Genomic DNA, 18281 nt, shown 5'->3' with positions numbered 1-18281 from the left:
ATTTTTTTTTTTTCTGTGCCTTTTCTAAACCTCAAACAAAGCACCACGAATAATATGACCACGATATAATTTGGTTCAAAATTACAATTTAATTAAATGTCACGTAAAAGAAACACAGTCTGACACTGAATAGCTCTGTGATGAGTTCGGGAAAAGGACCTTTCAGTTAAAGCTGATGAGACTGGGTTTGTTTTTGTTTTAAAGAGGGCTAGACAAAGTAATTACTGGGTTATTGATATTGAACAAAACCTTATTCACCTCCAGCAGATATTACATTATGGTCATTTGAGCATATGAGGTAGTAAAAACCTCCATACCCGCTCTTTTATATTTCAGTGTCTTTCCAGCTGCCTGAAGAGAGCAAAAAAATAAAAGAGCTTCCGATTGGAGAATAAAGAACGTTACGCTTCAGTATGCCCATTAGGTTATACTTTTCAGTGCTGGAGAGATAACGTGGCACTATTACAGACAAGATGCATGATGGGAGACTTCTGCTATTAAAAATACTACATTTCATAACCCCTTTATAAATAATATCCCCTTTCCTTCTGATCCTACCTCCTGTGATGATGATAGAGGTTAAAGGATCATGAGCATAAGGAGGACATGTCACTGCTTTACCTATTTGACACTCAAATATTTAAAAAGGGATTAGACAGAAGCCATGTGGTATTTAGTAATATTGTATTTTCATAAAAGCAAATCAAACCAATGGTTTAAAACAAAATCTAACACGTTACTTGTTAATTACACCGTTGGAAAGAGGGACGACTCTGAGGAATTATGCCGTCATAAACAGACTGAGCTGAGAAGAATAAAAAAAAAATGCTCAGAGCAGCACGTTGAAACTGCTGAACAAGATGTTTCACTCTTCTATTATCTCCTTCCTTCCTTCCTTCCTTCCCTCTCCTCTCATGTCTTCTCTTCTCGCCTCTCTTTTCAGTAGCCACTAAGCAGGGATTGTGTCTGTCACAGATATACTTAATCAGTTAACTCCCTATGGAGCTCAACTCACTCACGGAATACACTCCGCTGTCGGAGCGGCTCAAGGCATTAGGGAATTTAATAGCATGTGTGATTGAGTATAAGTGTGTATATGGGTTAGAGAGAGACTGAGTGGCTTGTGTTAAAATGTGTCTTCCCTTTTCTTCCTTAAACGCTTGTATGTTCTGAACATTTTTGTGGATATATGTTGACAGGTTTGTGTGTGAGCATTTTGAGGACATATCTCAATAGGTTTTTGGTGCTTACGTTCTATATTTGTTCCAGTGTCAGCAACTTATGCATGTGTTTACCTCAGCATGGATGGAAGTGTGTGTGTGTGAGTGTGTTGGGGGAGGGTATAATAGTGTGTAATAGCCTATTAAGACCAGAGCTCCCTGCAGCTGATGTGTCAAAACAACACAGAATGCTGTCGACTTACACAAAAACACACAAACACAAACCTCAAGATGAAATTTCCAGCTGTTTGAAGGCTGTCAGGTGCAAAAGAGACAGAGAGAAAGATGAACGGAGGAAAGAACGTCAGCTTTAAAGTTAAACAGCAGACCTGTGGCTCAAAATATGTTTTGCAACCATGTTGTCCATGGGAGACATAAAAAATGCTTTACTACCACACAAGTGAACAACCGCTGTTTCATTAAATAACAATAAATCATCCATCCTCTTCTGTTTGTCCAATTCACTGCAAATTCATTTAAATGTAAACAATTCAATCTTTGGCCCTTTGTGAATGTGTCAGAATGTGACTAATATATAAACTCAGTATGTATTAGTCACATTCAGAGTTCTGAATCTCTGCTAGTAAAAATAAATAAATATATTTTAAGATTTAATAATAATAATAATAACTTAGATTTATATAGCGCCTTACAAGAAATCCAAGTACGCTGAACAAAAAGACAAACAAACAAAAAAAACTAGGAACTGAAGGCCTTTTTGAACAGGTGATTTTTCAACAGTTTCTTAAAAGTGTCCAGTGATGGGATATTGCGAAGCTGAGTAGGGAGAGAGTTGCAGAGAGTGGGGGCTGCCACACTGAAGGCTCAGTCCCCAAAGGTATGGAGGTTGGTGCGAGGGACAAAGAGCAGAGGACCGTAGTGTCCGAGGCTGTTTGTATGGGTGCAAGAGGTCAGACAAATACTGAGGGGCCAAAGCACTGAGGGATTTGTAAGTGAGGAGAAGGATCTTGTACACAATGTGAGACTTTACTGGGAGCCAATGTGGGTGGGGGGGGGGGTGATGTGTTGCCAGACCTTAGTGCAGGTTAAAAGCCTGGAAGCTGAATTGTGGACATACTGGAGCCTGTCCAGGGCTTTGCCGGCGATCCCGAGCAGTAGTCCAGCCAGGCATGGATAAGAGTCTCTGCTATAGAATCAGTAAGTAAAGGCCGGAGTCTAGAGGTATTTAAGAACCATACCTGAAGATCTGATTTCACCAAATTCCCCTTCAAGGCTGCTTCCAGCTTGGATCGTATGTTTAAATTACTCCCTGAAAGTCATAATTTCTGCATGCATATCTATCATCTCCTTCTTTACATCCACGAATCTTCTCTGTGGTCTTCCACTCTTCCTCCCACTTGACAGTTCCAGGTCCATATATTCACTATCCCTCCTCTGCGTATGTCCAAACCATCTCAGCTTTGCCTTTCTGTCTCTCGTCTCCAAACTGCTCAACCTGAGCTGTCCCTCTGAAGTACTCATTTCTAATTTTGTCCCTCCTGGTCACTCCCAGTGAAATCTTAGCATCTTCAACTTTGCCACCTCCAGCTTGGCCTCCTGTCCTCCAGCAGGTCTCACTAGCATCTTGTAAACCTGTCTCCCTGACACCCGTCTCCCTTTCATTCACATACATGTATTCTGTTTGCTTCTGACTTTCATTCCTCTTCTCTCCAAAGCATACCTCCACCTCTCTCTTCCACTCCAGATTATAATGTCATCTGCAAACATCACAGTCCATGGAGACTCCTGCCTGACCTCATCTGTAAGCCTGTTCATCACCACCAAACTAGAAGGGGCTTAGAGCAGATCCCTGATGTAATCCCACCCCCACCTTGAACCCATCTGCCATTCCTACTGCACATCCCACTACAGTCTCACTGTCCTCATACATGTCCTGCACCATCCTCACATACTTCTCTGCCACTCCTGACTTCCTTGTGCAGTACCACAGTTCCTCTCCTGGTACCCGATCTTATGCTTTCTCTAGTTCCACAAAGATACAGTGAAACTCCTCCTGACCTTCTCTACTCTTCTCCATCAACACTCAGTAAACATCACATCTGTAGTGCTCTTTCTCTGCGTGAAGCCATACTGCTGCTCACTAATCATTACCTCTACCTAGCTTCAACTGCATTCTCCCATAGCTTCATGGTACAGCTCATCAGCTTTATCCCTCTGTAGTTACTGCAGCTCAGTACATCACTTTTGTTCTTGGAAATTGGCACTACTACATTTCTTCTCCATTCCTCGGCCATCCTCTCAATCTCCAAGATTGTGTTAAACAATCTGGTCAAAAAGCCCACTGCCCTCTCTCCAAGACATCTCAATACCTCCACAGGTATGTCATCTGGACTAACCACCTTTCCACTCCTCTTTATACAGTAGCTGCACTCACTTCCTCCGTGCTAATCCTCTCCACTTCCTGTTTCACTAACTGTCCTCTATCCGTCCTCCTCTCTCCCTTATTTTCTCCATTCATACGCTCTTCAAAGTACTCATCCATCTTCTCAATACACTTTAATGACCCTAACCTGCTGCACATCTCTCTGCTTAGCCAATTGATTCAAGTCCCTTTCCTGTTCCTAAGTGTCCAGCATCACATACAACTCACTATCAGCCTTTTTCTTTGCCACATCTCTTATTGCTGAAAGCCTGGCCTCCAAGTACTTCTGTCTACTTTACCTCCCTGAGCAACTCACATTTTCTTTGCTAACCTCTTCCTTTGAGTACTTTCCTGTACTTCCACATTCCAAGTCTCCTTGTCCTCTTTCCTCTGTCAGGAGGATAAACCAAACACCTACTTGGCCGTTTCCTTCAGCACTACAGCAGCACTTTCCCAGTCATCTGGTATCTCTTCCCTACCACCCAGAGCCTGTTTCCACTTCTTCTCCCTGAACTCTTCTGGATAAGATGTAGTCTACCTGCATTCACCTTCCTCCACCTACGTTCCTCCATCTTCTTGATGTGTTCATCACTGCCATTTCCATCTTTTTCACAAAATCTACTTCCAACTAACTGTCTTTGGCATTTCTTTCCTTAACTTAACAGAGGTGACAAGAAAGAGTTGGGTAGGTATTGTGATGCCTACCCAACTCCTCCCATATATATATATATATATATATATATATATATATATATACACACACACACACACACACACACACACACACACACACACACACACACACACACACACACACTTTCTCTCTCTAGAGAAACCGATGGCAATGTTTCACCCCAAATCCAGTACCTTAAGATTGTATGCTAAGCAGCAGGAAGGAGGCCGAGGACGAGTGAGATGAAACAACAAAGATCCATAAGCACATCAGGAAGATATACTTGTTGAAAACCTCATGCAGCAGAAACCCGAGAAAGAGAGGAGCAAGAACAGGAACCATCACAGAAGGACAGGTCCCTGCACGGCATGTACCACTGGCAGATAGAAGAAGTGGCTGATATCACAAACTTCTACCACTGGTTGGACGCGGCTGGGCTGAAAGACAGCACAGAGCAAACTCTAAGCACAAGATCGAGATGCTGGGGTCTACGACACATGGCAAGACCCCAGGTGCAGGCTGTGCAGAGACGGCCCTGAAACAATCCAGCACAGCATGGTGCAAGATGCTAGCAGGCAGAACACACATGTACCACTATAACCAAGTGACTGGCATACAGTAGTATACAGGAACATCTGTGCCAAGTATGGCCTGGAAGCCCCGTGGTCAAAATGGGCTCTGTCCAGTAGAGCACAGCCCTAGGAACAGCTAAGATACTGTGCAGGTGTGTGTGTGTGTGTGTGTGTGTGTGTGTGTGTGTGTGTGTGTGTGTGTGTGTGTGTGTGTGTGTGTGTTGCACTGAAAGGCAAAATCGTACTTTAGTGGGTCTATTACTAGTGCATTCTTTTAAAAAATTCATATTGTAGAAAACTACTTTTTTCATAATTGAATCCAAAATTATAAATTTTGCATAGATTCAATATTCATTCCTCAAAAAGTGAAATATTTGTAGCCATAATCATCAAAATTAAAATTTTGTTTTAATTTGATGCTTATGGCTTATTGCTCATGAAAATCAAAAATCCAGTATGATTAGAATATTTCCTAAGTTCAATCAAAAGAAAGAATCTGCAATACAGGAGCGTCCAACTTCTGATAATTATGCCCATCTGTACACTCGGTGAACAGTTGGGTTTGCTTTAACACAAATGCATCACTGTAGAGCGGCATGGAGGCGATCAGCTTGTGACAGTGCTGAGGTCGTATTGAAGCCCACGTTGCTTTGATAGCAGCCTTCAGCTCATCTCTATTTTTGGGTCAGGTGTTACTCATCTTCCTCTTGACAATACTCCATAGATTGTGACATTCAGGCCAGGCAAATTAGCTGGTCAATTAAGCAAAGTAATAATATGGCCAGCAAACGATCTGGCAGTGGTTTTTTGGCGCTGTACTAAGTCCTGCTGGAAAATGAAATCAGAATCTCCATAAAGCGTTTGAGCAGACTGAAGCATCAAGTGTTTTAAAATCTCCTGGTAGATGGTTGACTTGATTTTGGACTTGATAAAACAAGGAGGACCGCCCATCACCAACACCAGCAGATGAAATGGTACTCCAAATCATCACAGACTGTGAAACTGTGTAACTTCACACTAGATTTCAAACACCTTGGATTATGTGCCGCTCCTCCAACCTCTAGGACACTGATTTTCAAATGAAATGCAAATTTGACCTTCACCTGAAAACAGGACTTTGGAACACTGAGCAGGCTTCTGATCTCTCTGGTTCAGGAGCAACTTCACATTAGAATCTCAACAGTTGTAGCTCCTTTCCTGAAGATATCTGTGTGTGGTGGCTCTTGGTGAACTTTCCTGTAATCCTCTAAAGGCAGTGGTCATTCCTGATGTTTGTACACCTTTTTTTTAACCACACTTTGCCCTTCCAGTTAACTTTCCATTATATGCTATATCCATATGCTTCGATACAGCACTCTGCCAAAAGCCAGCCTTTCAGCTTCTGTGGAAATGTCAGTGATCATGGGGAAGACAGCTGTCAAGACAGCAGTCTCACCCACGATTGTGGTTGTGTGTACTGAACTAGGCCAAGAGACAAACGGTATTTATAATAATTGGATTTGATTTTCATGAACCATAATCATCAACACTAAAACAAAAAAGGCCCAAGTGTAATAATTATAGAATATATGAAGAGTTCAGATGGCAAAGCCGCTAAACGCCACCTCCGTCAAAAATGAAATAATGGAATCCTTTCCACACGTACTATACACAATCACATTATTTCATTTCATAACCCACTAAATATCTGTCTCTGCCTAGTCTGCATTATTGATGTGTTCTCAAAAGTCTCTAAAAAAAGACTTCCCATTGCCCACAAAAGCCTCTACATCCCTAGAACCAATCAGAACACAAGCTCGAATCACGTGATTTGAAGTATTTTCTGTGCCGCTGCACTGAGGAGCCGGCTTCTGTTGGTGGCGATCAGACTGTAAACTCAGCTGTAAGTGAGTCTAGCATTATTTTGTGTGTAGAAAAAATATTTAGCAATCAAACTTGAATATTTAAAGGGAATAACGAGATTTCCGGGCGGCGGAGCAAGTTGGGCGGCTCGGCGTGTACCCGCATGTGGGTGGCACTGGTCACAGCCCCCCCAATTTGCATCCCTCTGTTGTCACGACCACCGCGGCGTAATATCAACTATTCTGTTATTGCTGAAACAAATATGCCGCCATTCTGTGCTATTGCGGTTGTACTGTGTGAATCTGTGTAGAAATATTTTCATGATATTCTAATATTTGGGCCTTTTGCCCTCATTCACACTGAAGAGAATAATTGCGTCTTATCCGAAAATGTACGGCACAAAGGTATGGATATGGATGAACCTACCCACCCCCCTTAATCCCCAGAAATTATGAATTTCTAATTTATTCTGTTCTTTCATCATTTTCAATGTTTTCAGTTCAATCAAAGTTGATTTTTCTGCTCTTAGCTATGTCTTTGTGGAAGAATTGGATTTAGAGGTTTGTTAAAAAGTAGGGAAATGACTATATTTACATTTTTGAAAAAAGGCAGTTTGTTCTCTCTAATAATAACCTCACCATTGCCTGTAAAATCAAATTATCATAAGAGTCAAATTTAAAAAAAGAAGCTATTTAAAAAGAAAAGTGTTCAGGCGGACTTAGAGTTTTTCTGAACTCTTCATATCAAAGTTTGCTTTTTGAATTAAATTACAAAAAAAAAGAAATTCTTCAGATGCACTTGTACAGTTGTCTAGACAGCAGCACATCTCATTAATTCTGTATCATTCATCAACAATCAATTACCCCACACTGTCAATGATCACAGCTCATCATTGTTAGTTATCAATGAATATCAAACTGTCAACCCCCTGACGTTTTAGAGTGATGAAATATAATGACTCATTATCCTCCACCTTCTAATTAAAAATACAATCATTGGTAAAACCATTACTTCAGCATCCTTTCCACCACCTGATGCTTTTTGGGGATAAACAGCAGTCATTAAAAATCAGCATCAAAATTCTACATGTTTCGTGATTACCGTGTCATTGTTACCCCCCACTGCATCTGAAGAGGAACAATGATTAACAGCAATCACCTTCAACAGTGTCAATAATACTGCCGCTGGCATTAAAAAAATCAGCCTCATTATTAACATTATTTGTGTGCATCCCTCCTGGTGGGAGCTGCAAAGGAAACCATTTCATCATCTGGTGGCTCTGTGAGACTCTCAGATGTGATCAGTCTGTCTTCGAGTCCTTTTTGTCTGATTTTTGTCTGAATTTCTTCCCCTGGCGCAGTGTGTTCACTCTTTTCCAGCTTTAGGTGTGTTGTTTAGGCGGCTATGCTAGTGCACAGTATGGGCACTCTCAATGCGCCTATACTAAAGCAGCCTGTACTAAAGCATGAAGTAGTGAACGTGTGGAGCCGAGGGTTTTGATTGTTGTTTTTTCCTCATTAGCATACTCAATAACGTCAGCACATTGTTAACACAGCAATTACGATATTATCATAGACGATACATATCGCACACCCCTAATTCCAAGTAGAGAAATCAAAACAGGAAAAGGAAAACTCATCCATCATTGAAAGCATCACATTATCTTCTTAAATAAATGAAACCCCAGGCTGCAGAGTTTCATTACATTAGGATGGATTCAAGCTTGCTGTTATTGCCTATGCAAAGAATTCAGCACTAAAAGTCAGAATGTCACTAAAAGTTCAGGTTGTTCTACCCTGCTGAATGGCAGTAGTAATGAGCGGTGTGATACTAGGTTAAAATCACAATAACAGGTTTCACAGTCTGGAGGAGAGTCTTTAAGCAGCCACTGCCCAGTGCCAGGAACTTTATAAAGGACCACACATTGAATCTATTTAAAGATGTTTAGGTCATAAATTCTAACATCACTTCCTAAATGTGAGTTTTTTTTACATTACATTGCAGATTTGTTTTGAAACAAGACCGTGCATTTCTAAAATACTTGTCATGAAAAAGAGGTTTTGAAAAAAAAAAAGGAAAAACAAAGAAGAAAAAAAAAAAAGTCAAATTCCTCTTACTGTATGTCTGTGGGTGGAATAATACTGCAGCAGTGCTGCACTGCTACAAGCAATCAAGCACAAACTAGACTGCTGTGATCTGTACAAGCCTGAGTGGAGGAGTGTGTGTGTGTGTGTGTGTGTATGTGTGAATGCAGACTGCAGGTATAGGACTTTCTTATTTGTTCAGAGCATGTGTTTATTTGTATAACTGTGCGCGTGTCTGTGAGCGCGCGTGTGTGTGTGTGACAGCTTGGAGGATGCTAATATTTGTTGTGGTTCTTTGGTCAAACACTTCAGAGGAGTTGTTGGCGCTCTGAGTTCAGAGCAGCTCAGCAGACGTGTTGCGAATCTGAGCCAGAGAGGATGAGAGAGGAAGAGGGGAGACGCACTGTGTACAGATGCATATAAAACTAACACACACAGCTGCAGTCTCTCACACACATACACGCTTGTGCTTGTTTTTAAAACCTTCCTTGCCTGTTCACTTTATTTTGTTCACACAGCACCTTGTCCACACAATGCCCTCATTTTCTCCTGCTTTTATTTTTCCCTTTCAGACACACACACACACGCACACACACGCTCATTTACATCACCTTTGCTGTAATGAGAAGCAACATGATGCAGGAGGGGATCCTGATTATGCCGCTGACGCTTGGAGGTGTAACACCAGGTGCACTGTGTGTGTGTGTGTGTGTGTGTGTGTGTCTTGGAGAGAGTACCAGCCTGTGTAATGATTCTTATTCACCGTACACAAACATACATTGGTGAACAGAAAGAGATGTGAAAGAGAAGAGAGCGAGAGAGGAACAAGAAGCAGTGAGGGTAGGTTAAAAGAAAGGAGGGAGCCAGAGGCAGCATACAATGACTGACGCAAGACAATGAATGGAATAAGTTTGCACAAGAAATTAGCAACAGAGAGGAGATGCATTTATATTTATAAAGACGACATGGACAGAACGGCAAAAAAAGACCTAAAAGTGGGGAACAAAGAGAGAGACTGATAAAAGAGGAGAACAGGAAGACTGTGGAGCGGCACGTTCTCACTTTGAAAATGTCAAATATTTAAGATTTTTGTCTACACTGAAGAAAGTCACAAAGCTTTCAGATATGATGAATCAATTTTTGCAGCTAAGGGGCTAAACGGTGCCTTTTTGTCTTTTTCACCATAAACATAAAATGGGGATAATGAGATGCAGAAAAAAACTGAATGCAACTGAGAAAAGAGAGAAGTGAGAAACTAAAGTTCAGTGGCTGTAAGGAAACCAGACTGCAGTCTGTTCCCAGCAGAACACATATCACTAATGAGTTACATAAAAAGTTAATGTTTTATTTTCAATTTTCCTCTCGGGGAAAATGAAGTGCAGCTGAACAAAGAGGGCACATATATGCGAGTACATCTATATTTGCATATTATGTACTGTTTTTGGCAGAAACGGAACAGGAAGAATTAAAATTCTCTATTTAGTTAAATAACAAATATATTACAGCAATAGTTGTTTTTATAGATTCCAAACTGTTTTTGTTTTTGAGGTTTATGGTGCAGTTAGTCCCAGTGATGCAAAAAGCCATATGAAAAAATCAATAAGCAAATCAATGATCATTATGTGTAGGTTAGACAGATGCTTTCTGAGATATATTAAAGAAACACCACAGTGACTTCTAACTTTGTTATTGATTTGATGCAGTTAGTGAGAAAATACATTTTCTCAGCAGTCAGGTAAAATACTACAAATATGTCTTAACAAACAGATACTTACTATCCATTTCTCTGTTTTTAAAGCAATGGTGGCCAACATGCTTAAACTTACCATTTTTCTTCTTTCAAATCTGAATAAAACTGTTGTGGAAATACCAATAAATTTCCCTCCTGGGACTGCCCAACTGAACTCATCTGTTTAATGTACAACACTGTATTTTCTAGTAAGCTGTATCAGGCAGAGTGATTAATTTTACAGCGTGAAGGCCTCGACAGACCAAGATTTATACACTGTAACTTTTTGTAGCCAAAATCAATTCATTAAAATGCACTAAAATTAATCGAAGGATCTATTCGAGAGGGCAAAATGCAGCCAACTTCAATCTTTGATATGCAGATTTCCATGATTTTCCAGTAGTGAACTATATGCAGAGTGGTGACCTTTAAAGGGACAGAATGATGCCCAAAATAGCAAAACATGTATCATTAATATAGCTATCCAAGTAAAATGCAAACTGCCTGACAATGTCATACACAGTAGAAATAAACACTCCAAATCAGTTGTAGGAGTGTGACGATAATAATAATAATAATAATAATAATAATAATAATAGACAAAAGGCAATCAATGATGGCCATTACCATATCACACACCTGAATGCATCACCTCCAGCTTTCATTTTTTCCTCTCGGCTAACACAAAGACCTCCACACATGGAAATACATGCGTGCGGTTCTTCCTCCATCTTTTTCAGGATGCTCACTGATATAATGCATTCCTCAGAAGCTTACCATAACTTTCACCACTGCAACTACTAAACATGATTCCAACCTTAACCCTAAAGCCACAATCTAACCATCAAAAAAGCTTCAAAAAAATACAACAAAAATAGACATTAAAAATAAGTTGTATTTTTAAGCTGGGCGAGAGCTACAAAGTGTAATGCACAAGCACACGTAACTTTTCTGCACATATGTAAATGCTCACCAATAAATGTATTTTAGTTTGAAGAAATGCCTCTGTTGAATTATGAATGACCATATGGGAAGATCGGTGTATGAACTGAGAGCTGAGAGTGAAAATAAAAGAAAAAGAAGCAAAGGAGGGAGGAGGAAATGGAAGCAGACAGATGCCTATAATGAGGAAACACTACTGCGCTTTGCCTCAACCCATAAACTCTCAGTGCTGATCAGATAGGATGAACAGATGGATAGAGTCACTGGAAAAGAGAGGAAGAAACTAAAGAGGGGAAAAGATGAAATGAGAAAATGGTAAATGAAGAAAAGGATTTGAATTGGAGGTAAAAAAAAAAAAAAATGGTTAAAATTTCAAGAAAAGAGAAAGGCTGAGGTGAAAAGAGATGACATGATGGGAAAAGTGCAGTGGGAGGTGATGGACAGGAGGGAAAGGGGTAGAAAAAAGTCAAATGAAGAACAGGGAGGTGAAAAGAGGTTGATTGGTGCGAAAAAAGGAAAAAATAAGATTGTAGATGAAAGATGAAAAGGAATTGGGAAGAGAGAAAAGGCAATTGCAAAAAGGGAGTAGTGAGAAAAGGAAGTTGTGAGTGCAAGTGGGGAGAGAAGAGAGGAGGGAAGTGTTGAGTAGATGGGAGGACAGGAGGCTGGTAGATTAACATTTATTTAGTGTGCTGAAGGGATTTCAAACATGGCATCAACCGTTTGTGTTGGCAGATGGCCGGAGGAAGAGTGTGTTAACACTTCAACTCGAATCAGCCCTTTCCAAACTGTTCCAGAGAGAGAGGGAGAGGGAAGGAGAGGTGGTAAAAGTGTGCATTAGTGTGTGTAAGAGCAAGGGAGGAAGAAGTGTGTTACTGAGAAGTCACACACAGGAAAGTGTCCTCACAAGGACAGAACAATTATCACAGCTGCCTCAGAAGCGATTTAAAGGGTTAGAACTGAAATGTTGGTTCAAATCGCACAAAGCCAGATCACAAACTCAGGCTCCCCTCACAGTGATCTGTGGAGGCTCAATGGGCATTTGTTTGGGTTAGAGATGCTGTTACTAGACTGACACCCAAACGACCTTTGAGGCAATAAGATCAGATGTTAACCAATAAACATAGATGCCACTTGAACCCCTATTTTACATAAACCCCTCCCACCTTCCTGCTGCCACTTATGGGGCTGCTGCTGACTGAGTTTGGGTCATCAAGCTGCACAAAAGCTGTCCTGTGGTACTGTACAAATACATCATGTGTAATATAAACTGTGTTTAGGTTCACCTAAGGTGACTGAGTGGATGCAAATGTGATAGAGATAGTGTATGATGCTGTGTGTTTGAGGCAGTCTTAAGCTCCAAAAACAGAAAGCAAATCATTTGTTTCAAAAAGCAACTCAAAGTTTAAGCTGACAGAAGTAAGAAGATAGAGGAACCGTTCACCCATATTTAAAGTTTGAGCTTTAGCCAGTTTTTCTGTCTCTCAACACACTCCTTGTTCTAATAAAGATACTGAACAAAGTCATTTGCCCCGGGGCCTTTTGAAACATTTTCCCAAGAAAATGAGCCTTTATATAATCACAGAAAGCAAGATGGACAGTTTCCATTACTAGGTCCTTGTAATTAAAGGATTTGTACTAATAGCAAATTTATCATAATTCCTGTTGGCTATCAAGTCCTTGACAGGCTATTTCATTTCAGCACAGTGTTTCATTTTAAAGCCTTCAGGTTACAACAGTGTCTTTGCCTTGACATCTAAACCTCTGTAATGAGATATGTACACACACAGATCTGAATTGCCAGAGCACACACACACATGCACGCGCGCGCACACACACACACACACACACACACAATTTACATTTACAAGTGCAATCTTCTGGCCATGTGGAACCATGCATGCTCAAACATGTACATACGCATACACTCCCATAAGGAACTTATTAAAACTTCAACCAAACAATCCTCTTCTGTAGCCTAATAGAGGCCTGAGGTTGCCATGTACAACAAACAAGTGCACAAACACACCTCTAGAAAACATCCAATCAGACAAACATCATTTGTGCACACAAAATTATCACAAATACTTGACATATTCACATGCTAAATCACCCTCTAATGACCAAACACAATCACGCTTATGTTTCATGCCGTATGGGCCCCGCTCTGACTATCATTACAGCAGCTGTCTTTGCTCCAAAATGAACGTTCATTTAGCAAAAAAAAGTCTCTGTGAATAAAATCAGGGCTGCAGGCTTTGATCATCAGGAAGGATTGAAATAAATCCCTCTGCAAACTCAAAGTTATTTTTTACATGTGTATCAGACTTACCAAAGACGGGGATATGAATTTCAGTCGACTTTGATATTGTATTATTTAAAAAGAAGGGGCTGTCGTTGTGCCAAAAAAATAATTTTCCTTCTGCATAAACTTAAATCAAAATACAATTCAAAATTATTTTTTTCCTATCAGGATTATAAACCTTTCCCCAGTAATTTAGGGTATATGTGTAAGACCATCCAACAAAAGAAAAGCACCAATAGTGAGGTTATTAACCTTTGGCTTTATTATTGCAGTCATAACAAAATAGCAGCATTTGCAATGTTGTATTATTTGTCAAATTAAAAAAAAATGAAACAGCATTTACACCACAGTGTTTAACTACATCGTGCTCACAAGTAAAATAAGGGACATCATATTTTCAAATGGTGAAAGTACCAGTGCAACACTGCCTTCATCCACGAGGTTTGTATTATTGGTGTTATGAGGCCTTTAACTTGCAGATCTAGAATATGTTTTCAGTTATAATCAAGCGATATTGCATCCTTCCAGAAACTGACAAAGAAGAGCAAGAAAAAAAAATGTTCTCACAGATGTTAAGTTTAAAAAAAACATGTCGACAATCTAAGATGATAATTCTGCCTGACAGGAGAGACTGTAAGTATGTGACTGATGAATCTGATATTGGTTACATATTATCATATTTCATGATAAAATTATGCAAGAAAAAAATAATCCAGTGATGAGGTCCCTCTCCTTGTCTCCGGAAATATGAAATGCAAAGAGTTTAAGAGAGTTTTTTTTGTTTGGTTTTTTTTTCCCCTCAAGTCTTTTTTTCTGCAAACCAGATGTTGAAGAATATAATTTAAGGTGCAGTCCTAGCCTAATGCACAGACTTATTTTTTTTTCTATTGATTTAATTGATTCATCTGAGATCAGTGTTTCAGTAAAATTAAAAGTGGTCTGCTCAGTGTTTTGGTACATCTGTCAAAGTCTAGTTCAAAACCAGAACCAAGCACCGCCATCTGACTGTCACCAGATGACTCCATCCAAAACCCAGAGTCTGGTGGAGCGAGTGATTGACTGGTTAAAGAAAACTTCAAGCACATATGAAGCCACATACAGTAAGTATGGACCTGAGCGCTCCAGCTAAAGAAAAGTCTCCTTGATACCAAAGTATATTTTTATACCAGTGATTGGCCCACCGCTGCTTTGTCTCCTTAATCGTTTCTAATATGATGAAAACTCTACTGGTGAAATTCAAAAGGTTTCCATGATGATGCATTTCAGATACAAACAGTGGCCGTAGAGGACTTTGTGGTACACATGAAGTAATTTGTTCAGATGTTTTGATTTGTTTCTATGTTTTGTTTAATGAGACAAACCAAAAGCCAGAACAGCAGACCTGCCGGGGTGGGAACAACAGGGGGGGGGGATACTCCTGAAAACGTGACTTATGAAGTTTTGGGTGTTTTAAGAAACATAAACAATCCTCTAATCCATCATGTATTCATATTTATTTACTATTGTAAAAATCCCTCTCTTTCACTCTGTGCCTCTTCACAACTCTCTGCGGTGCTGAAAAACAAACAGCAGTGTGTACTTTTTATCTGATTTCATATTCTTATCATTCATATTCTTACTCAGGGCTTCATTTGTAAATCAGAAGTTCCTGTACCACAGAGAGGGTACAGTTCTGATGGGTGAGGAGTGAGAAAAATTAACAGAATGGACCAATAAATAAATAAATACACAAATGCCTGAAGAACAGTGGACAGCACACGCTAGCTTATTAGACACAAGTAAAATGTCATCGCACACAATTCATTATTATTAATATTATACACTTTACAAGCAGAGCATCCCCAAAATTAACACTGTGAAAGCTTTTTTTCTGTGCTCAAAATAGTGACATGTGGCCTAATAGAGATGTGTTGTCTCTGTGGGTCCATAGACACTTGGTTTTGAACCATTACACAGGATTTTTTTAAATTAATTTTCAAATTAATCTCAGCCCAAAGACAATACTTATTCTTCCAAAAAAAATATTATTTTAATTAAGAAGTATCAAAACAGCAAAACAGAAAACAAGTCGATACATTTGACAGAGCATATGATGCCAACTTTTGGCACAATTTAAACAGAAGCCTAAAAATATTTATGCTTAACACCAAACCCTGATGTTTTTTGCACTGTCTGAAATGCACTGCAGGGTAAGTGTGAGCAAGGCATGTGGGGGGGAGCCGTAAGGTTGATGCTGGTATATTTTACCAAATGGGTAATTAGTGAAAGCCAGTGGTTACAAATGACACAGAGCACACCAAACCAAGCCAAAGCTTCAGGCTGGACGGAGCAAAGTTTTTGTACCGCAGAAAATCCAGATGAAGAAAACACTGAGCCATGAAGCTCAAACAAAATTAGTCGCTCCAAACAAAAGCACAGCAAGAGGTACTAAAATCAGTTAAAATAAGCAATACCAAATCAAACCAGACTAAAATAAACCAGACTAACGCCTCACGAGGCGACATTACAGTTCAGACTCAACTAAATGACTAACACAACCACATTCAGCAAAAAGTACTGCAGGAGTATTCATTCCTGTCATTGCAGTACTCACAAGCGATGATGTTGCCATAGCGATTCTTGTTGCGGTTCTCATCCTTCTTGGCCGTTTCCCAGGGTGCCGTCTGTCCCTCTGCCAGGGCCTAAACATACACATGCCCACATGCATGTGCACACACGCACACACACATACAAATAAGTTTCATGTTCAAGTATGAACACATAGAAATATGCATGCACATATGGTCTGATGCCTAGAGCTTGTATGCTGACACATGGGCTGGCAGAAGTTGAAACAGTAAAATTATTATGAATATAAATGAAAAGACAATCAACAGTCCACAGCTTAAGCATGACTACACCCTCACAAAAAAAAAAAAAAAAGGATAAAGGCAGTACTTATTATTTGTCAACTTGGATGTCCGAAAGTTCGACTTTCCAATCAGTAAACACACCACAGAAGTTATGGTTAGATATTTTGTAGTGGTTCGTTCAGCTGAACGGACCATCAGAACCACCCTCCCCAACCTGCAGGACATTTACACCAAGCAGTGCAGGCTGAGGGCCATGAAGATCCTAAAACAGCCCAGCCACCCCGGACACTCTCTCTTCTCCCTGCTCCCATCAGGCCGGCGTTACCGCTGCCTGAGGACTAAGACTGAAAGGTTGAAGAAGAGTTTTTACCCACAAGCCATCCGTCTGCTCAACTCTGAGCCCTAACTGGACCATTATTGCACAATGTAAATATTATAATTTAAAAAGTGTGTATAGTGTATAGTATATAGAGTATAGTGTATAGTGTGAATTACTTTTTTATTTTTATTCTTCTTATTTATATGTGTGTGTATATATGGTTGCAGGTACAAAATACATTTCACTGTGCATTGTACTGTGTATAACTGTGCATGTGACAAATAAACACTATCTCATCTCATCATAATACCAGATTTATCAGTCCAACTGGATCAGTACTTTGGCCAGGTAACTGTTCTGCCAAATTTCAGCTAAATATGAGATATCTAATCAACAGACCAACAGACAGGGTTGAAAACATAACCTCATTCCAGCTATACTGGCAGATGTAATCTGCCTAAAATTCCTACACTGAATGAAAAAAGGAACTAACAGCAAAATGCAACTTTACAGTTGTTTTTCTTTTTTTTTTTGGATATTTGAAATCAAAATGGACAAAAAGTTTAAGTTCATTGTTCTGCTGGTTTGGTCTGAAGGAGATTATCCTTTCAGTCCTTTGCTGGAGGAGAGAAGACAGATTGTTCTTACTCCCTGCTGTGATGATGGCCTATGCGACAAAGCTCGCAAACACAGCAAGGACAAAATGTGCATGTGTGTGTGTGTGTGTGTGTGTGTGTGTGTGTGTGTGTGTGTGTGTGTGTGTGCTTGTCTTTGCATTCATGCATTTTCATTATTCATTCATCCATACACACTTTTGAAGAAACTCATGTTTGTGTGAAAATGTATTATGATTTTTTTTCACTTACTGAGTGTGTGTCTGCGCGCATGTGTGCGTGCACATGTACATAATACATATAAGATCACTCTCAAGCTTGTGTTAAGCAACCAAACCCCAACTCTCAAAGGCTGCCATATGGACACTGAACTATTTTAGAATAATCCATACTGGTCATACACACACACACACACACACACACACACGCACACACACACACTATAGTCCATTAACGACTTAAAAACAGCGTTCACTTTTGAACAGTGTTATAACCTATATACACACACCTACACCTACACACACACACACACACACACACACACACACACACACACTATACAATACAAATACATTGTGACAGAAAGACAAATACCTAAACTTGTTGTTCAGTCAAGTAGAAAATGGATTGTTTAAAGTGGCATATGGGCCTGTGTGTGTGTGTGTGTGTGTGTGTGTGTGTGTGTGTGTGTGTGTGTGTGTGTGTGTGTGTGTGTGTGAGAGAGTGAGTGAGTGAGTTAGTGAGTG

General features: G+C 39.9%; 2 protein-coding genes across 2 annotated transcripts in view; both read right to left on the bottom strand.

Annotated features, from left to right (window-relative positions):
- Nucleotides 1-3723, bottom strand: part of LOC115779988 (receptor-type tyrosine-protein phosphatase T-like) — a 44206-nt gene extending 40483 nt beyond the window's left edge. Inside the window, exon 1 of the mRNA XM_030728899.1 lies at nt 3616-3723. Coding sequence (XP_030584759.1) covers nt 3616-3723 — 108 coding nt within the window. The remainder of the gene's footprint in view (nt 1-3615) is intronic.
- Nucleotides 3724-15999: 12276 nt separating this feature from the next.
- The window catches only part of LOC115779987 (receptor-type tyrosine-protein phosphatase T-like), a 355835-nt gene continuing 353553 nt past the window's right edge, over nt 16000-18281 (bottom strand). Inside the window, exon 28 of the mRNA XM_030728898.1 lies at nt 16000-16431. Within this exon, the coding sequence (XP_030584758.1) occupies nt 16294-16431 (138 nt within the window). The 3' untranslated portion in view covers nt 16000-16293. The remainder of the gene's footprint in view (nt 16432-18281) is intronic.

This window comes from Archocentrus centrarchus, chromosome 5 (genome assembly GCF_007364275.1).
Source record: "Archocentrus centrarchus isolate MPI-CPG fArcCen1 chromosome 5, fArcCen1, whole genome shotgun sequence".
Lineage (NCBI taxonomy): Eukaryota > Metazoa > Chordata > Actinopteri > Cichliformes > Cichlidae > Archocentrus > Archocentrus centrarchus.
The sequence above is the reverse complement of the archived record's forward strand: the minus strand, read 5'-3'. Positions and strand labels throughout refer to the sequence as shown.